General features: G+C 45.7%; 1 protein-coding gene across 1 annotated transcript in view; it reads left to right on the top strand.

The window, feature by feature from the left end:
- The window catches only part of GNAL (G protein subunit alpha L), a 572,953-nt gene that overhangs the window by 513,194 nt on the left and 37,830 nt on the right, over positions 1–21,929 (top strand). The window contains 2 exon segments of the mRNA XM_033934098.1: positions 1,160–1,214; positions 20,035–20,108. Of these exon segments, the coding sequence (XP_033789989.1) occupies positions 1,160–1,214; positions 20,035–20,108 (129 nt within the window).

The following is a 21,929-nucleotide window of genomic DNA, read 5'->3' on the forward strand; positions in this document are numbered from 1 at the left end:
CAAGATTAGAGGTAAGACTTTTTGTTATCATTTCCAAAATGAATGGGCCAAAAATAGGGAAGAATTTTTTTTAGGATTGAAGGGAGAATGCTCTCTGTAGGTTTATTAGAGGTGTTAATTGATTGGAAAACCTTTAGTAGGTCTGGTAGCCTTCCCTCTGCAGCATCTTTCGGGTAGGGCTTATTTTTTTCGTGTACATGATCCCTTCCTCGCCTTCACCCCAGTTCTTCCTCTTTCCTTTCCCCCACATGTGCAACATCTTTCCTCCCCTCTCACCCATAAGAATAGCCTTACTGGGTCAGACCAATGGTCCATCAAGCCCAGTAGCCTGTTCTCACGGTGGCCAATCCAGGTCACTAGTACCTGGCCAAAACCCAAGGAGTAGCAATTTAATTATCTCACTAGTTATTTCCATCTCTAGATCACTGATAAATATAGCAAAAAGCAGTGGTTCCAACACAGACTCCTGGGACACCCCACTGTTTACCCTTCTCCATTGAGAATATTGACCATTTAAACCTACTCTCTGTTTACTGTCTTTCAACTAGTTCTTAATCCATAATAGGACATTACCTCCTATCCCATGTCCCACCCTCTAATTTCCTCAGAAGTCTTTCATGAGGTACTTTATCAAATGCCTTTTGAAAATCCAAATACACAATTTCAACCAGCTCACCTTATTTTTTTCCACGTACCTATTTTTTGTGTTTACATTCATGTACAAATTTTATATTTAAAAAACCCTTTTTCATATGTAAAATGTGCTTTACTTCCCCCCCCCCACAAAAAAAAAAAGCTTTACAAAATTACTTTCTATGTGTCCATGTTCCAACTTCCCACACATTTACGTACGAGTATACAGCACCCTTGGACAAGTTTGTAAGAGCACAGGCCCCTTAAAATTGCCTCCAAAAGCCAAACAGCCAGAAAAACAGCCAAAAGCAAAAAAAAAAAAGTATTTTGTGGTGGTATAAATCTATATGTGTCCTGTACCTGTAAAGTTCCTGCCAATCCTTAGTAGAGTCCACTCATGAGCTGCCAAAAGAGACTGATGATGTTGATTATAACACAGAAAGTTGGGAGGAAAGGGCTGTCTCTAGGAGTATCCTGGGGCTATATATGTTGTCATCTTCACACCGTATCTCATTTTTATTTTCAGCTTTCTAGAGAAAATCGAACATGTCCGGCAGGACGATTATACACCCACAGATCAGGTGAGTAAAAACCAAAGAAAATGAGGAGAAAACAAAACCAGTTCCATTCAAGTTACCATGTCAGGTTCCACTGCAGTAGTTTGTAAAAGGCAAGTAGCTTCTTACTGGGAAAGGCACATTTCTTGGCCCAGTTACTAAAACTATTATATTATTATGCCTGATAATAAGCAGTTGGTGTGCTGGACCACATGGTCGTAGTCCTGAGTGCATTTCAGTGGGTAACTAAGCATTTGTTCACATTAAAATGTCCCTATCATTTCATGTCCTTGTTGTGGGAACATTTCAAGGACCTTTAATCTAGCCAGGGCATTAACTGCCCAATCTGGAGGAATGATATTAACTTCCAACAGGCATCATTTTTAAACCTTAATGTATGCAGTCAGCATTTGCATTCTTAAGGAATTAATAGCCCCAAACACTTGCTGATAGATGACTTGTGAAAGGAAGCATGTGTTTAATTCAGGGCTCAAAACTCCTAGGCTCCAGGTCAACATGATGCCTTAAAATTGGATGCTGGCACCTGGGATTATCCCAGGACAAGCAGGCAGCATATTCTTAACACATGGGTGACGTCACCGACGGAGCCCTCGGTACGGACCTTTTTAACTAGAAGTTTCTAGTTGGCCGCACCGCGCGTGCGCGAGTGCCTTCCCGCCCGACGGAGGAGTGCGTGGTCCCCAGTTTCTTCGTTTCCGCGGAGCAAAGAAGACGCGTGTATTTTTTCAACGGCCGTTGAAATCACTTTTTCGCCTTCCCGCTCGCGTTTTTTTCCTAATTTTTTCTCTCTTTACCTTCGGGTTTACTTTTTCTTTGATTTGCAAAAAAAAAAAAAAAAAAAAACTTTCATTTTTCCTTTTCCTTTCGTTTTTGCCCCGGCGGGGCCTGTTGCCATTATACAGGCCTCGGACTTCGATTTTGCGGAGGCTATCTTCCCCTTCATGCCCCCGCAGGTCGGTTTTAAGAAGTGCCAGCGGTGTGCACGCCCGATCTCCGTTTCTGACCCACACAATTGGTGTTTGCAGTGTCTGGGTCCGGAGCATCGGGCGGACTCCTGCACCCGCTGTGCCACTCTGCAAAAACGAACGCTTAAAAACCGAAGAATCCAACAAACTCTTCTTTTCGGCACCGAGTCGGCGATGGACTCCTCGACATCGACAGCGGTACCACAGAAATCGGCACCGTCTACTTCGACACCGCCCGACCCCACATCGGCGTCTCTGGCGCCAGGTAAGCCGGCTAAGAAGCCTTCCTCTTCCCTCGAGCGCCCTCCAGCTACGGTGGCGACACCGTCCCTACCGGCATCGCACCGGTCCCGCAAACGCTCCGCCCCGATATCGGTGAGTGCCTCGTCATCGGCCTCCTCATCGCCGGGGCGTGGAGCGGCATCCAAGGAACCGAAGAAAAAGAAAGCGGTTCCGATGCCACCCCTAGATGACCGTATCTCGGTCATTCTCAAAGCTCAGCTTCAGGAACAGTTGAAGAAACAACTTGAACAGCTGTTACCCTCTATCCTGGCACCGCTCCTTCCGGTACCAGACCGGCCCGAGCCCCGCACCGAGCCCCCGGTGTCCACTCCTTCGGTACCGGTAAACACCTCTATGCCGATCCTTTCGGCTCAACAACTTCACGCCGATCCGGTGGTTCATTCTCAGACCAATGTGGATCCTTCTCGGCACCAGGCGGTACGGCATTCTTCTCGGGACCGAGAACGACGCCGATCGTCCTCCCCTGGTACCGTTTCAGTGCGCTCTGGTAAGTCTTTGTCCAAGACTCGCCACACCGCGCCCTCCACCCCGGTGTCTCGACATGCACCAGAGGTCAGAGACCCTGATTTGTGGGAGGAGACTCCCCTCGGTACCGAGGAGGATCCCTCCTCATCTGATGAGGAACCATCGGCACCCGATGCCACCTCTAAACCGGAGCAGTCCTCATTCACTAAATTTCTGAGAGAAATGTCTGCTGCCCTATCCCTTCCACTAGAATCTGACTCGAAAAAGTCTCAAGCCTTTCTAGAGGCTTTAGATTTTGAGCAACCTCCTAAGGAGTTCCTCAAGCTTCCCGTACATGACATCCTACGGGAAACGTTCTACAAGAACTTGGAAACTCCCCTCACGGTACCGGGAGCCCCCCGTAAGCTGGACAACCTTTACCGGGTCATCCCTATACCTGGATTTGACAAATCTCAATTGCCCCATGAGTCCCTTTTAGTGGAATCCACTTTGAAAAAGACCCAGGGCTCCAGTGTCTATGCCTCTACCCCTCCTGGCAGAGAAGGTAAGACCATGGACAAATTTGGCAAGAGGCTTTACCAAAATGCCATGCTGGCCAACAGGGCAAACAACTACTCCTTCCATTTTTCTTTCTACTTAAAACACTTGGTCCAACAACTGTCTACCCTTCAGAAGTACCTTCCTGAGCGCAAGGTCCCGCTATTCCAGCAACACATCTCTGGTCTTCTCCAGATGCGAAAATACATGGTCCGCTCAATATATGACTCCTTCGAGCTCACCTCTCGGGCCTCTGCCATGGCTGTAGCCATGCGTCGACTAGCCTGGCTCAGAGTCTCCGACCTGGACGTCAACCACCAGGATCGTTTGGCCAACGCCCCCTGTCTCGGGGATGAACTCTTTGGAGAGTCCCTGGATTCCACCACCCAGAAACTCTCGGCCCATGAGACCAGGTGGGACACCTTGATCAAGCCAAAAAAGAAGGCTCCGCCTGCTCGACCCTATCGGCCTCAATCTTCTTACCAGCGGAGGTTCTCAGCCAGGCCACTCAATCCGCCCCCCCCAACAATCTCGGCGACCTCGTCAACAGCAGCACCATGCCCAGGCTCGATCTCAGGCCACTCAACCCTCTAAGCCGCCTCAGCCTGCTAAACAGTCTCAGCCCTTTTGACTCTTCTCTCCATGGCATAGCCAGTCATCCTCCCTCACTGCCTCTTCCACAGCCTATCGGGGGTCGTCTCACCATTTTCTCCAGCCGTTGGGAAGTCATCACGTCGGACCAGTGGGTCCTCAACATCATCCGCCACGGCTACTCTCTCAACTTCCAGACTCTTCCACCAGACAACCTTCCCGTAGAGTCTGCTTCACACTCATCTCAAACCCCCCTCCTCCTGAGGGAAGTTCAATCCCTCCTCCTTCTCAATGCCATCGAAGAAGTACCTCCAGATCAAAGGGGTCAGGGATTCTACTCCCGCTACTTCCTGGTTCCCAAAAAGACGGGAGACCTCCGTCCCATTCTCGATCTAAGGGATCTCAACAAGTGTCTGGTCAAGGAGAAGTTCAGAATGCTCTCCCTTGCCACGCTTTACCCTCTTCTTTCTCAACACGACTGGCTATGTTCCCTGGACCTCAAAGAGGCCTACACTCACATCTCCATCAATCAGAGTTCTCGCCGCTACCTGCGGTTCCAGGTACTGCACCACCACTATCAGTACAAGGTGCTACCGTTCGGCCTCGCTTCCTCCCCCAGGGTCTTCACCAAGTGCCTTATAGTGGTAGCGGCCTTCCTCAGGTCTCACAACCTCCAGGTGTTCCCCTACTTGGACGATTGGTTGGTGAAAGCACCTTCATCTCAACTCGTGCTACAAGCTACTCATCACACCATCTCTCTCCTCCACCTCCTGGGGTTCGAGATCAACTACCCCAAGTCGCATCTGCTTCCCACCCAGCGACTTCAATTCATTGGAGCAGTTCTGGACACCACGCTGATGAGGGCCTTTCTCCCCTCCGATCGCCAGCGGACCCTGCTCCATCTCTGCCGTCAGGTGCTCATGCATCCCTCCATTCCTGCCCGACAGATGATGGTCCTCCTGGGTCACATGGCCTCGACGGTGCATGTCCTTCCTCTGGCACGTCTCCACCTTCGTACGCCTCAGTGGACTCTCGCCACCCAATGGTCACAGACTTCGGATCTTCTTTCTCATCCCATCTCTGTGACATCATCTCTTCAGCAATCTCTCCAATGGTGGTTGAACTCCTCAAATCTTTCCAGGGGCCTACTCTTTCATCTGCCCCCCCACTCTATGATCATCACCACAGATGCGTCCCCCTACGCGTGGGGAGCTCACCTGGGAGATCTACGCACCCAGGGACTTTGGACCCCACAGGAGCGTCGTCATCACATCAATTTCCTGGAACTCAGAGCCATGTTCTACGCCCTCAAGGCTTTCCAACATCTTCTCTGCCCTCAAGTCCTCCTCCTGTGCACAGACAATCAAGTCGCCATGTACTACATAAACAAGCAAGGCGGCACCGGATCTCGCCCCCTTTGTTTGGAGGCTCTGCGCATCTGGACCTGGGCCACGGACCGCAATCTCTTTCTCAGGGCGGTCTATATCCAGGGCGAACAGAACTCTCTGGCCGATAATCTCAGCCGCATCCTTCAGCCTCACGAGTGGACTTTGGACCCTCCGACTCTGCTATCCATCTTTGCTCGATGGGGCACTCCGCAGGTGGACCTCTTTGCAGCACCTCACAATCATCAGCTGCCCCAATTCTGTTCCAGACTCTTCTCTCCTCACCGTCTGGCTCCGGATGCATTCCTGCTCGATTGGAGGGATCGGTTCCTGTATGCCTTCCCTCCACTTCCTCTGATGTTGCGGACCTTGTCCAAACTCCGCAAGGATCACGCCACCATGATTCTTATCGCCCCTCGGTGGCCTCGCCAACACTGGTTCTCACTCCTGCTCCAACTCAGCTCCAGGGAACCCATTCTACTTCCTGTGTTTCCTACTCTACTTTCGCAGCAGCATCAGTCTCTACTGCATCCCAATCTGTCTTCGCTCCACCTGACAGCTTGGTTTCTCTCGGGCTGACCTCTCCAGAGAATCTATCTCAACCGGTCCGCCTCATTTTGGACGCCTCCAGGAAACCGGCCACTCTCCAATGTTACCATCAGAAGTGGACCAGATTCTCCTCGTGGTGTCTCCGGCATCGTCAGGAACCCACCTCCTTAGCGGTGGAAACTGTCTTGGAATATTTGCTCTCACTGTCCAATGCTGGCCTCAAAACTACCTCCATCAGAGTCCACCTCAGTGCCATCACTGCGTTTCATGAGCCTATTCTCGGAAAACCCCTCACGGCTCATCCTCTGGTTTCCAGATTTATGAGAGGGCTCTTCAATCTCAAACCGCCTCTCAAACCTCCTCCTGTCGTCTGGGACCTGAATGTGGTTCTCTCAGCCCTCATGAAACCCCCGTTTGAGCCTCTTGCCACAACTTCGCTCAGGCTTCTTACCTGGAAGGTGCTTTTCCTAATTGCCATCACCTCTGCCAGGAGGGTTAGCGAACTGCATGCACTGGTTGCCGACCCACCTTTCACTGTTTTTCACCATGACAAGGTTGTTCTGCGTACCCACCCTAAATTCCTTCCCAAGGTGGTCTCGGCTTTTCACCTTAACCAGTCCATTGTGCTGCCCGTCTTCTTCCCTAAGCCTCACTCGCATCCTGGGGAACAGGCGTTGCACACGCTGGATTGTAAGCGTGCCCTTGCTTACTATCTTGATCGTACCAGAGCTCACCGGACATCCCCTCAGCTCTTTTTGTCTTTCGATCCCAACCGTTTGGGTCGTCCTGTCTCCAAACGGACACTTTCCAATTGGCTTGCTGCCTGTATTGCTTTCTGCTACGCTCGGGCCGGTCTCTCACTGGATGGAACTGTCACGGCCCACAGGGTCCGAGCTATGGCTGCTTCTGTAGCTTTCCTCCGCTCCACGCCCATCGAGGAAATCTGCAAGGCGGCCACTTGGTCCTCAGTTCACACATTCACTACTCACTACTGTCTGGACGCATTCTCCAGACGGGATGGACACTTCGGCCAATCTGTGTTACAAAATTTATTTTCCTAAATGGCCAACCATCCCACCTCCCTCTTTGTTAGCTTGGAGGTCACCCATGTGTTAAGAATATGCTGCCTGCTTGTCCTGGGATAAAGCACAGTTACTTACCGTAACAGGTGTTATCCAGGGACAGCAGGCAGATATTCTTACGTCCCACCCACCTCCCCGGGTTGGCTTCTTAGCTGGCTTATACTAACTGGGGACCACGCACTCCTCCGTCGGGCGGGAAGGCACTCGCGCACGCGCGGTGCGGCCAACTAGAAACTTCTAGTTAAAAAGGTCCGTACCGAGGGCTCCGTCGGTGACGTCACCCATGTGTTAAGAATATCTGCCTGCTGTCCCTGGATAACACCTGTTACGGTAAGTAACTGTGCTTTTCATGCCCCCGAATTTTGTTTTTGGTTCAATTGCCCCAAATAGTGCGTTTCCTGCTTTAGCACCTTGACACAGTTCAGCTTTCTCTATAAGCTTCAGCCGTATGTTGCAGAAAGTTTGGGATGTCTTTTGGGACATAAAACCGCTAGATAAGCCTGAACGTCCTGTATCATGCAGTTAAAGCTTACAGAGAGAGCTGAATCGCAGCACAGGAATGGGAAGTACCATAGATACTTAAATATAAACTGAGATTTTTGGGCCAAAAAAATGGCCCAAAAATGAGGAGGTCTCGATTTATATTTGGGTCAGCATTGACCCGCCCCCTCTTGAACCTGTTTGCAGGCCTGCCATGAGACCTGGTGGTCCAGTGGTGGTCAGGACAGGCGGGATCCCTCCCGCCTCCTGTCCCAGCCCGATTCTAAATTTTTTTTATCTCCCTCCTGCCTCCCCCATGTACCTTAAATATCCCTGGTGGTCCAGCGGTGGACGGGACAGGAGGGATCCCTCCCGCCTCCTGTCCCAGCCCGATTCTAAAATTTTTTAATCTCCCTCCTGCCTCCCCCATTTACCTTAAATATCCCTGGTGGTCCAGCGGTGAATCGCAACTGGAGCGACCTTCCTTCGCTCCTGCCCATGCAGAACCACTAGCTAATTGAGAACTCATTGCAGCCAATCCGCTAGCAGCTCTGCACAGGCAGGAGTGAAGGAAGGTCGCTCCTGCCCATGCAGAGCCGCTAGCTGATTGGCTGTCACAAGTTCTTTCAGTCCCATGAGAACTCGCGGCAGCCAATTAACTAACGGGTTCTGCATGGGCAGGAGCGAAGGAAGGTTGCTCCTACCGTTATTCACCGCTGGACCACCAGGGATACTTACGGTACGCGGGGGAGGCGGGAGGGAGATAAAAATAATTAAAATCTGGCTGGGACAGGAGGCGGGAGGGATTCCTCCTGTCCCAGCCACCACTGGACCATCAGGTCTCTCAGCAGACCCGGTGGAGACCTGTAAGTCATCGGGAGGGAGAGGGGAAAGGGTACAGAACCTGGCACGGAGGGAGGGGGGCTGGTGCAGAGCCTAGCAGGGCAAGGAAAGGCACTGCATTTGAATATTAAACACACACACACACACCTGGTTTATATTCAAGTCAACCATTTTTTCTCCATGGGGGGGAAGGTTACCTCGGTTTATATTCGGGTCAGTTTGTATTCAGGTATATACAGTATCCGGTTTCTTCTGTGAATATAGACTATAAGGTAACGGGAGAAGATGGCAGTTCAGAGAGAGATAGGCTGAAACTGGGTGAAGGCTTGGGAGCAGGGGTATGAGAGAGGAGACTGGTAGGAGCCCAAGCTAAGGTAATAACAAACAAAAAGGCCATTGCCTGTTTGCTTCACCTATTGAGAGTGCTGTCACACCACAGGTAGCATGCTTTGTGAAGGCTTCTGCCATTGATTTGCAGAGGCATCTTAAAGAACTGATTTACTAAAATGTCTTTGCCCACAGACACAAATAGGAAAAGAACTTCAGTAAGTCAGTTTCTGAGAGAGCTAAGGCTGATCTGGGATGGGATTCCACCCTACCCCCCTCCAGTCTTCACTAGGGACATTGTTGCACAGGTGGGGAATGAGAAGCAATAGAGGTCTCCTCATCTGGCTGCTATGTTTTAGGCTGGCTCCTAGATTTAATGAAAATTTCTCAAGGGTTGGTTTCATTATTATTTGCCTCTGTGTTTTCAAATGTATTTACTTGTCAATGACTGGAAAGCTGGAAGAATTTTTTTTTCTCTGAAGATACCACCACCCAGTAATGCTGAGTAATTATGGTAGAGGAATATTAACACAACTTGTTTTATGTTTTTTTGCCCTCTGGTAAGCCTTTTGCTTTATCCCCTCACTTTGAAACCTGAGTTCATTAGTGAAGTGAGTTCAATAGCTGCAGAGTTCCAGAATAATTTTATAAATAAGCGAGTGTGTAAGTGGTGGTCACATTGCACTGTGCAGACCCTGGCAAATTTTCAGATTGAAAGCATGCATCACTGTGTGTACTTCTGTTTTGAAATCTACCCCCGGAATGTATATGTTTACATTTATACCTGCCCCCTTACCATGCACAAATTTTCAGACATACCCTTTAATTTTTCAAAAGTACGTATGCAAATAAATGCAAACCCCCTGGGAATACCACTGTTGAGTATGTATCAGACGCGCACCCTTTGAGATCTATTTCTGTGCATATGGCGCTGCTTTACACAACAAATAAAAATGGGGAGACCCAATAATCCATAGTGAAAACAATCCACCGATGAAAACAAAAAACTGTGGATACAGATGTTCTGGAGATAATCTATTATACACTGACATAAAAACATGAAAATTCAATTTAAAAAGTACAATGATAAAAAAATACAGTGATACAAATCCAACCGGACCCTACACGGTCTGTGTTTCGGCAAACCCGCCTTCCTCAGGGGTCCAATGGTTTGCAACCTCACATATAAAGAATTGGACTGAAAACAGTCTATTGTCTTTAAACATGTGAGCAAAGAACACCGCAGAAAAGCTGAAGTAGCAAAAAATGCATTTTTATATGTGAGTTTGCAAACCATTAGACTCCTGAGGAAGGTGGGTTCGCAGAAACACCGACCATGTAGGGTCCAGTTGGATTTTTATCACTGTATTTTTTATCATTGTACTTTTAAAATTGAATTTTCATGTTTTTATATGTCAGTGTATAATAAATTATCTCCAGAACATCTGTATCCACAGTTTTTTGTTTTTGTTTTCATCGGTGGACTGCTTTACACACACACAAATGGCTTTCAAAATGACGCTCTTGTTAATGTTTTAAAGCAGTGGTTCTTAAACGGTTTTCAAGCTAGCCCTAATGAATATACATATAAATATACTGGATCATTCCCTTATAATTTCAGAATTGGACTATTGTAATTCTTTATATAAAGGTATTTTGCAGAAAGAACTCCAATGACTCCAAATGATCCAAACTACCGCTATTAAGATTATTACCAAATGCAGAAAATTTGACCATGTCCACCCCCCCTTCTGAAAAAAGCTCACTGGCTCCCAATCGCACATCGAATTACATTGTTAATGTTCAGAGTTCAAATTACGAAAGTTCCTTGTTTCAGTGACAAAATTCTTATACCCCACACACCAGCTCGCTCACTTAGATCCATTGCTCAAAATCTATTATCTGTCCCCTCATTAAAAGTTATTAACATGCATCATAACAAGCGTCATAATTTTCGGTAACAGCCCTACTCACATGGAATTCACTGCCAGTTTACTTAAGGGAGGAAAAAAGTCTAGATAAATTTAAAGGATCCCTTAAAAGTTTTCTTTTCAAAGATGCGTTTGAGTTTTAATTTTGACATACCTTCAAATTTTTAGTATCACCCTGTTTTTGCTTTGAACATTATTTTTTTTTCTACCCCCTCCTCACGTTCTACCCATTTTTTATGTTTCTTTCCTAAAAATATTGTAGTGCTCCCTTTTTCCCAATGTTCCAATATGTCTATTAGTTTCTTTGTCCCTTGCCATGTTTTAAATGATTACTTGTATCCCCCCATTTTAATTATACATCGCTTATAATTTTATGTCTAGTGATTAATTTGTTTAATAAACTTGAAACTTGAGTGAGATTTGCCTTTAAAGTAGATAGTAAATTTACTCTCATGCATATTCATTAGAGATAGCTTGAAAACCCAACTGACTGGGAGTGCCCCAGGACAAGTTTAACAACCACTGTTCTAAAGTGTTTGCCAGGTGCAAAGTATGTTTAATTCAGAGATTAAGGGCTTTTATAAAATTGTGTCAGGTATACATACATGAAAAGCAGGTTCACTGTAAGACTGCTCCTCCTTTTTTGCAACAAGAAGGGAAGAAGAGGTCTTGCTTTGTAATATACAAGAAACAACAAGGAAAAGGCAAGTGAGATGTCAATATAGCCTGGTGATTTATTTAAACCAAAGTAACAATATAAACCAGGAATCTCAAAGTCCCTCCTTGAGGGCCGCAATCCAGTTTTCAGGATTTTTCAGGATTTCCCCAATGAATATGCATTGAAATCAGTGCATACACATAGATCTCATGCATATTCATTGGGGAAATCCTGAAAACTCAATGGCAAAAAAGAGGAAAGTGAGGTAATTAAAATCTTGACAAAACAGAACTCCACCTCACTCATGAGAAGAGGAAAAATATGTGATTTCTGTAGCACTTGCTGGGATCCATAATCTTCCAATCTTTCCAAAAATAAGGCAAACCAGTTTTCTCAAGGGTTCACAGTAGGCGCTATGCTTAGCAGATCTAGTACCTGAAGTGTGAGGACGCTACAAAAAAGAGCGCCTACTGTGAACCCTTGAGAAAGCCGGTTAGGGCGAAACGGGTCCCGTTGGGATATGCTAGTATCTCTGCATTAAAGATAAATAAATGATTGAATTATCAATTGAATGCTGGTTTGCCTTATTTTTGGAAAGATTGGAAGATTATGGATCCCAGCAAGTGCTAAAAGAAATCACATATTTTTCCTCTTCTCATGAGTGAGGTGGAGTTCTGTTTTGTCGAAATCCTGAAAACCCAACTGAGATTGCGGCCCTCAAGGAGGGACTTTGAGACCCCTAGATATAAACAGTCTCAAATAGAGTCTCTGTTGAATATCCTCAGTGATCCTGAAATGCAGGATGAATGATGCAGTGATCTTTAAGAACAGCGTCCAGTCAAGGCTATATCCAGACTAGGAACCCAGTTTCGGCATATGAAAAATGCACAATGCTGACCTCATTGTGAGATCATCAAGGTGCACCTGCAAGGTAGAAATAACACATTTAAAATATGTGGCTGGGATTTGAAGCCATGACCTCTGGAAGATGAGCACAGGGCTTTTTACCTGGTGAGACACAGCTGCTTCCTTTATGGTTATGGGGGGTTCTTACCATGAGAGCTTAGTGATCATAGCCTAGCTGAGAAGATCATAGCTTAGCACAGTGTTTTTCAACCTTTTTTTGGGCAAAGGCACACTTGTTTCATGAAAAAAATCACGAGGCACACCACCATTAGAAAATGTTAAAAAATTTAACTCTGTGCCTATATTGACTATATATAAAGTAATTCTCTTGAAATAGGAATCAAATAAACACAAAGAAAGTATTTTATAATTACTTTATTATGAAATATTAAGTAAACAGAATAGTGAAAAATTATAAAATACTTTATTCAGTGCGAAACCTGGGCCTGTTTTGGCTGAACACAAAGCTGATATTCTGGCTGGAATCGAAGAAAGACACACACATAGCTCTTCGTCAACAGCCGTTCCCTTCACCGCCCCGTCACCGTCACCGCCATCCCTTTCACCGCCCCGTCACCGGCCACTGCCATCCCATTCACCGCCCCGTCACCGTCCCCGCTGCATCCATATAAGCCTTAGTACTGTAATATTAGCTTATTCCTTTCTTATAAATCAAAGTTCCTGCTGCTGAACTAGAGAAAGAGATGTTCAGCTGGCAGGGCTTTGTTTATAAATTTTTATCAACAAAACTAATATACTATTTTATCCTAAAGCAAAAAATAAATAAATAAATATAATTTTTTTTTCTACCTTTGTTGTCTGGTTTCTGCTTTCCACATCTTCTCATTCAATTCCTTCCATCCACTGTGTGTCTTCTCTCTACGTCTTCCATTTGCTGTTACTGTGCCTCTCCCTTCACCCCCCCCCCCCCATTGGTCTAGCACCCATCTTCTTCCCTCCGCTCCCCATAGTCTGGCATCTGTCTTCTTCCCACTCTGTCTTCCACATTTCCCTTCGGGGTCTGTTCCTCTCCACCCTCCTTCAATGTCTGTCCTATTCCTTTCCACCACCACCCTTCCCTCCCTCCTTTACCATCTGTTCCTTTCTACTACCCTTCAGCTCCTCTCACGTGGCTTATCTATCTACCTTCCTCCCTCTTATTTTCATGGACACGTTACAATGTAATTTGTGCATAGCCACTGGAGCCTGCGAGCTCGGTCCCTGTCCCCTCCCCACAAACCATCTCGCTTCTGTGCTCCTATTTTCTCCATTTCTAATATCTCCCCTATGTATCTGTCATTGCCCCCCCCCCCCCCTGTGTCCATATACCATCCCCATGGCTGTCCCCTTTTATGTCCCTGTCCCTATGCCCCATGCACAATAATTTCCCCTCTCTTCTGTTACCTTCCTGTGTTCCAGATTTTCCCATATCTTCCTCTTCCATACCAGTGTGTCTCTTCTTTTCAAACCCAATCTAGCTTTTTTCCCTCTTTCTTCCCCCCCCCCCCCCTGCTTCTCTGCATCTGGCCTCACCTGCCTGTCCTTCCCTTTCTTTACTGCTGTGGGTTTTCTTTCAGTCTTCATCCCCTTGGCCCAGAATCCTTTTCCCCCTTTCACTCCACTCCTTCCAATTTGAGCAGGGAACACGAGCGATCGCACGGTCCCCGCAGCCACCACTCGCCTGCCCAATCGATCCTACTGTTTAGCCAGCTCTCTCCCTTCGCCTCACCTTAGTTTGTAGGTTTTGTTTTTCGGCGACATGCACGCTTTCCCAAAGAGACGCGCACGCGCGGCTGCTCAGTGTTCAATCTTCTGCTCTGCTGCAACTTCCTGTTTCCAGTTGCGTCAGAGCAGAAGATCGAAACTGAACAGCAGCGGGGACCGGGGGAGTCTCATGGGAGCGCGTGTGGGATCCGGCCTGAGGCCTAATCAGTGTCTGCACCGTACGGCACACCAGGCAACATCTCGCGGCACACTAGTGTGCCGCGGAACAGCGGTTGAAAAACACTGGCTTAGCAAATCCCTAAGCCATCATATCAGTGTGAGGAAGAAAGATACTGCTGTGGCTCAAATGGTAAAACTCTTGTTCCTATCTTCCAGAGGTCATAGGTTCAAATCCCAGCACCTTGATGATCTCACAATGAGGTCAGTATTGTGCAGCTGCACACCTCCATTTGCAATGAAGTAGAAGCCATGCTAAGGTCTGTATCTGTTTTTTCTGTTTTTAAGCTTTTGCAAATTAAGTTATGTATGCAGTCTATATTTTTGTTCATGTGCTTTCTTTGCTTGCAAGAATGAGCTGATTGAAGCACTGTTTAGTTAGAAAAAAAGGGTAGCTTTTTAGCAAGAAACCTAAAGCTGTGTTTTTCATGTGCTGTGCTTCAGTTAATGGATCTTTTCCTCTAATTAGCAAATAGCATTGCTGTTTGTCCACAAAGATAGAAGATTTTGCATGCAATATATCTGTTTTTGATGTGCCCTGTTTATGTGGTGCCTTATTAAATGTATTTTGAGCTTAATAAAGCAAAAATAAAAACCCGGAGAGCTATTTAGCAGATCACATTAAAGATGTCCAAACTGTGCCTAAGTTCCGTCCATAGAACTCAGATCTATTTGAAGCCCAAACTAAGCTCAAAAGTAGACCTGGTTATTATTCACCTACCATGTAGGCATGAAATGGATGCCCTAGGTTGCTCATTGTTAAGCAAATGATTCAAAGGACACCCATATTAAAACCATGCCCATTCCACGCCCACGCCTATTTTGTTAAATCTGAGTTTTGCCATTGGGCATCCATGAAATTGTGGAGGCGCCTATAAAGGGCTGGATTCACTAACCTTACCACTCCGTGGGCAATCCGATCTGATCCGATTCATGATGAGTCTGCTTGCAAATTGACTCGATCGGAGGCACACCCCATAGCGACTGCACGGATTGCTACAGAGCAATCCAGATGCATGCGCAGATCATCTTCTTTGCCTGTAGATGGTCTGCGCATGCGTTTGCTTTCCTGACTTCCTTCTCGCCACCCGTGACCACTTTGCCTCCCTCTGCCTTTCCCTGTCCTCCCCACCGGAGCCCTTTCCACTGGCTCAGCTGATCGAGTCCTGCCAGCAGCGCTTGCTCTCCCCGTTCTCCTTTGCTGTCCTTTTTCCGCCGGTTCTGGTGCTCATAGTGCAGCCCCGCTTTAAACCTGTGGGTTAAAACCACGGGCTCGCACTGCAGGGAAGGGCAGCAGAGAGCAGGAGAGTGAAAAAAAAATTGTATGCCGCTGGGAACTACTGTTTCTGTGTAGGCAGTTTGGAATTTTGCTTTGGAAACTACTGTAGAGTCGAGGCAGCAGAGAACAGGAGAGTCGGCAGGGATGTGAGCGACTGGTCCTCAGCAGTTGCTTCTTTTTGGATCGGCCAGCCCAGTCGGTGTTCCTTCTTCTCTTTCGTGAATCGGATTGGAGGTTGATTGGCCACGAGGTTAGTGAATCGGGTCGGAGGAAAATCGGGTCGGTACACGATCGCAAACACGATCGGTGGGCTTAGTGAATCTAGCCCAAAGTGATGTCCACATCCTTTGGATGGCCATGTGCCAATTTTCACTCATTAAGACCCTTAAATGGCTCATTAACCACTTAGTTTGGACGCCTAAGTTCCGCTCAATGTTAGATAGGGCTTAGGCGCCCTTTATAGAATCAGGGCCTTTGTGTCACAAACGGCATACTATTTTTGTCACTTTTGTCCTTAATGAAATATGGCATCCAAAACTGAATATAATATTCCAAATAGGGCCTCACTAACAACTTATATAGGGATAGCAACACTTCCTTTCTTCTGCTTCTCATGCCTCTCTCCATACTGCCGTGCATCCTTTTTGCTATGACCACCGCCCTTCTCACATTGTTTTGCCACCTTTCTTCAGATACTATCACCCCAAGATCCCTCTCCTGAGAGGTCACCCTTCTTTCAGGTTTTCTAATTGTGCTATATCTTTTTTGAGATGTGGTAACCAGAATTGCGCACAATCCTCAAAGTGCAGTCACACCATAAGAACAGAGTCAATACAGTATTGTTTCTTTTTTTGGGGGGGGGGTGTCTCTCTACCTTTCCTAATAATTCCTAGCATTCTTTTTGCTTTTTTGCTGCCACTGCACACCCAATAGAAAATTTCAGAGTAATTGTCTACAGTGATTTCTAGATCCTTATCCTGAATTGTGATCCTTAGGGGGCCTTTTATTAAGATGCCCTAACTGATTTAGCGTGCACTAAACATTAGCACGGTAAATACTAAAGTGCCTGTAGGATATAATGGGTGCCTTAGCATTTAGCATGCTGCGCTAATCTTTAGCGTTCGCTAAATCAGTTAGCGCACCTTAATAAAAGGAACCCTTAATGAAGCAAACCAACAGCAAAGAGAGAAAGAGTCTTGCCTTAGTGTGAACAGAACAAATGAAAAGAAGGCAAGAGAGATGTCCTTAAAACCAAAATATATCGATTTATTCTTCAACAAAGTAACATACCAACAAGGATCCAAGTTTCGGCACTAAAGGTGCCTTCATCAGGGGACACTAAAAACAAATATACATACAGCAGCATTTCTAAAAATATATACAGTATATATAAAAAACATTTTATATGTGGCACAAATATGTTAAAAAGAAATAAAACACAATATCACATTTTGTATATAACACAAATATGCTAAAATGAAACACTATCCCAAAAAATGCAATAGCACAAATAATTAAAAACATCAGGAACAAAATATATATGACGAACATATCATCATAATTTGGGTTACTCTTCCCTGTGCACATCACGTTGCACTTGTCCAAATTAAGTTTCATTCAAATGCTACTCATTGAACCTCCCCAAAGACCTCCTGCAATTTCATACAATCTGCAAGTGACTTAACTCTGAATAATTTGGTGTCATCTGCAAATTCAATCACTCATGCATTGTTCCCATTTCCTGATCATCTATAAATATGTTTTGTTTTTTTTAAATAACATGTATCCCAGTACAGATCCCTGGGGTACTCTACCATTTACCTTCCCTCATTGAAAAATTTGGCCATTTAACCCTACTCTTTATCATTTCTATATTTTAACCAGTCTCCAATCAACATTAGGACTGCCTCCAATTCCATTCCATGACTTTTTTTATTTCCTCGTGAATCTTTCATAAATTACTTTTATTAAATGGTTTCTGAAAATTCAGATAAACTATATCAGCTGGTTCACCATTCATGCCTCCAAAAAAATGTAGATAATTCAGATGCATTAGAAAGTACAGTAAAATAGGAGGAAGCCTCAGAAAAATATGGCTCATATCAGATCTACCATGCAAATAGTGTCCTCTTATCACAATTAATATGAATAAGGGGCTCATAATAAAAATAAAAAAAACATTCAAAAAGTGGCCTAAGTCGGTACTTGGATGATCAAAAAGACAGATCATCCAAGTACCAATAATCAAAGCTGGTTTTAGACGTATCTAAAACCAGCTTAGGCCTTTACCCTGCCTCTGAATGCCTAGAGCGAAAAGAGGCATTTTTGAAGGAGGGGAAAGGGCGGGAGTTGGGCCAGCTTAGACTTAGTCATCTGGCAGCCATAACCAAAAAGGGTTGGCAGGTTGCCAGATGGAACTTATACGTTTTAACTTAGACCAAGGCAAAATAGGTTTAAGTTCCAGCCCAGGCAAACTGTTCACCCCCCACTGCAACGATCGCAGCAGGAGAGATGCCTAATCTGTCCAGCCGGCATCCCCCCCCCCCCCCAATAAACCCAAATGCCAGCAGGAGGGAGTTCAGACCCTCCTGCCTAAGGCACCCCCCCGTGAACCACCAAACACTCCACTCCACTACCCCAACACCTCCCCCCCCCACTACCCCGGACACCCCCCTAACTAACCTTAAAGTTGGCTGGCTGGATGGGTGCCTTGTCCAGCCAGCCGGCAAGCCAACCATCCTCGGAATGGCGGGCCTGCCCCTTCCCGGTGTATTGTGGGATGCACCAGGTAGAGTCCTAGGGCCTGATTGCCCCAGGCACTTAAGGTCAGCCCATAGGAGGGGCCTTAGGCACCTGGGATAATCGGAATTGGGCCAACTGCCTAAGGCCTCTCTTATGGGCGGGGCCTTAGGCACATGGTCCAACCAAGGATTTGGTTGTCCCATGTACCTAAGGCTCCACCCCAATTCTGTTTGGCCCAGGAGCCTAAGGCCCCTGGGCCAATCAGGCCCTAGGCCCCTCCCTGGTGCATCCCACAATGTACTGGGAAGGGGCAGGCCCACCATTCTGAGGATGGTGGGCTGGACGGACAGGGGACCCGTTTGTCCAGCCAACTTTAAGGTTAGTTAGGGGGGGTGTCCAGGGTAGTGGGGGGCTTTCTGGAGGGTTTGCAGGGGGGTGCGCCTTCGGCAGGAGGGCCTGGGATCTCTCCTGCCAGTATTCGTTTTGGTGGGGGGTCCCGGCAGGAGAGATTGGGCATCTCTCCTGCCGGTTCATGGCAGTTTGGGGGGGGGCGGTGCCAGTAGGAAAGATTGGGCATCTCTCCTGCTGGTTCGCAGCAGTTTGGGGGGGGTTCGCCCTCAAAGCAGTAAAAATTAGGCATCTCTCCTACTAGGATCGTTGCGCGGGGGAGTCCCCAGGATTCTGTAACCGGTGTTGTTTATGACAGACGCCGGTTACAGAATTCTGCTTTTAGGCGAAGGACTGGCCCCTCCTTCGCCTATAAGGTCTTGTTTTGGGCGTTTGGGACTTGGGCGATTTTTTTTGGCTGGGAATGTGTTTTAAGGTTAGACGTAATGGTGATCTGGGTGATTGAACATAGAGGTAGGCCATTCTCAAAAAAACACTCATTTTGGTTTTAGAATGGACGTTTAGGGACTTAAGCCAAAAGGGGATGTAGACTTTTTTTTTTATTATGCCCCTACACCTGTTCAAAAGCCTATTCCAGTCATTAGCGTACTCCTGAATTAAAGTGTCTAGTGTGTAATGTGCTTAAGGTACTCACAGCAGTTGTCTTGGAGAAACTTTAGCCCTTGGCACAGTTAAGAAAACTTCAGCACGAAGTCGGATATGGGAGACTGTGGGTTTATGATCCCCTAATGGGAAGTCTTTCTCAGCTGAGTATTGCATAAAGGAGTCCTATTACTAAGCTGTGGAAAATGCTAGCAAGGGCTTACTGCAGTTTAAAATTCCTCCAGGAATTTGTCCAGGCCTTTTTTAAAACCAGCTTCATTAACAGTTTTTACCATTTACTCTGGCAAAGAACACTCAAATTACGAATATATTGAAGTCATTCTTATTTCATTTAATCTAAGGAACTAAGGGATTCTAGTACTAGACTGTGGTAAAAAGTGGCCTTAGCATACCTTGCACAGGTTTTTCTTCCAGGCTAAGGCCATTTTTACTGCAGCAGTTCTGTATTAATGGCCATATGCTAATGTTGCCATTAAAAAATTATTAGTGCATGTGCACTTAGCACCACCCATTTTGTATGTTGTAAGTGCTAATGCGCTATTCCTTCTCTAACCAGTGCACAGTCATGGGGGCCCACTCTCTGCCCCCAGTCATACCCCTAAAAAAAGTTTAAAGAATTTTTTTAGCATGCAGTTAGTGCTTGGAGAGTTGGTTCTTACTGCAGAAGAATGTCTGAGCACATCCAACAGTACACAATTAAACTATATTAGGTGTGCATTAGCGACTAACACAGCTTAATGAAGGACCCCTAAACTTTCAACTGTGTGTTTAGCTAAATCTAGTCAAGGAAAGCTTAAATTGCCTTTCTTATTTATTTTTTTTTTTTAGGATCTTCTAAGATGCAGAGTTTTAACATCAGGGATTTTTGAAACGCGATTTCAAGTAGACAAAGTAAATTTCCAGTAAGTATATCATTTTAAATTGCTTAGACTGTAAGTTACAGTAAAGGGTCTACAAGAGCAAACCATAGACATTATCCAAACACAAAAAAAATCCATTGTTTTAGGGAGAAACATATCCTATTTCCCAAACATTTTTGTTATGGTCATAAATGGCAGTTATTTTAAAATATTTTCTCATGTACATAGAGCTTTGGCCCTCTTCTATCAAGCTGCGCTTATAGGAATTCTATGAGCATCGGCGCTTTTACTACAGCGGCCTGCAATAAAAAAAACCCTAACGCAACTTGATAAAAAGGGAGCCTTTGTTAATTGTAAAAAAAAAAAAAACAACAAATTATGTAGTAATTTCCCTGACTCCTCAAATGATAAATAATTCTTCAACTGTCATAGATTTCTGGTTTAGTCTGTGCTGTAACATACTGCCTTGCTTCCCCAAGGCCACAGCATTAGAGGGAGTAATAAAATTTCAAATAAACTAATCACGTTCCCAGCTGAGCTACTCATGATGATTGGATATAGCAATAATTGACCAATATCTATTGGTGATTTCTACATTGCTGAAGCATGAGAGAACTCTCACTAGTGAATCAAAAAATATTCATGTAGAAGATTCATCTAAAAATTGTAGTACTATAAATACGAGAATATATGGAAGAATGATATCTAGCGGTAATACTGCAAGATTTCCACTAGAGCTCACAGTAGCCATTTTAGCCAAAAGAGCCACTAGGGACGGGAGTGAGTAGGAATTGCCCCTGCCTGGGATACCCCACTGGACTACCAGGGATGTCAGATAGATTCAAGGTAGGGAAGGTCAGATACTGACACAAACTTACGCAGATCCCAATTTATATTCTAAGCTAATCTAATCTTCCATTTGTGAGTCACACATACCTATACAGGCTCAAGGCCACAGATCAAATAGAAGGGAAAGTAGAGGGGTAAGGGAGTAAGGAGAAGCTAGAGGAGTGAACATTCAAGTAGGGGGAGCTATACAGAAACTAAGACAGTTAATTGTCAAAGAGGTGAGTCTTCAGGTTTTTTCTGAATGTGATGTAGTTTGTCTCTTTCCTGATAGCTTCAGGTAGGTCATTCCAGGTTTTTATACCCAGATAAGTTAACATAGAGTGGAAAATTCGCTTGTAGTGAAGGTATTTTGTGGATGGCAGGTTTGATTTAGTTAAGTTTCTTATATGGGTCCTGACTGAATAGCATTGAACCTGCGTATACCCTCTGCAATACTATCCACTGTAAACTTGTCTTCTAGCACTTCTTCTACTCCTTCCTCCTCTTCATCTGGTATTTTCTCTCCTTCAGGAGTAGTCAAGTCAGTTAGTTCTTTTGCTCTGGTGTCTATTAAGTCTTGAATATCTTCCATATCCATATCTTTAAAGCCTTCCCCACCCACCTGTCTTGCCAAGACCACAATGTCTTCCATAATTTCTTGGACAGGCTGTGATATTGACAGTGTTCTCCCTTTTGACACATTAAGGCCAAAGATTCTTCCAGCACAAGTTCACTGACTCTGCCTTGACAGCTTTTACCGCTCTTTCAATAATATTGATGGCATCGGCAATAGTGAAGTCCTTCCACTTTGTCATGATGTTATCCACGTTTGGGCCTTCGTCCATCTCATGCACAATCCTCTCCAATGAATACCTTGTGTAGTATGCCTTGAATGTCCTAATTACCCCCTGGTCAAGAGGCTGGATGAGAGGAGATGTGTTGGGGGGCATGTAAACAATCTCAACACCCTCAATGTGGAACTCATGTGAGTCTGGGTATCCAGGGGCATTGTCCAATATCAACAGAACCTTGAAT

This window comes from Geotrypetes seraphini, chromosome 2 (assembly GCF_902459505.1).
Source record: "Geotrypetes seraphini chromosome 2, aGeoSer1.1, whole genome shotgun sequence".
In the NCBI taxonomy this organism is placed as follows: Eukaryota; Metazoa; Chordata; class Amphibia; order Gymnophiona; family Dermophiidae; genus Geotrypetes; species Geotrypetes seraphini.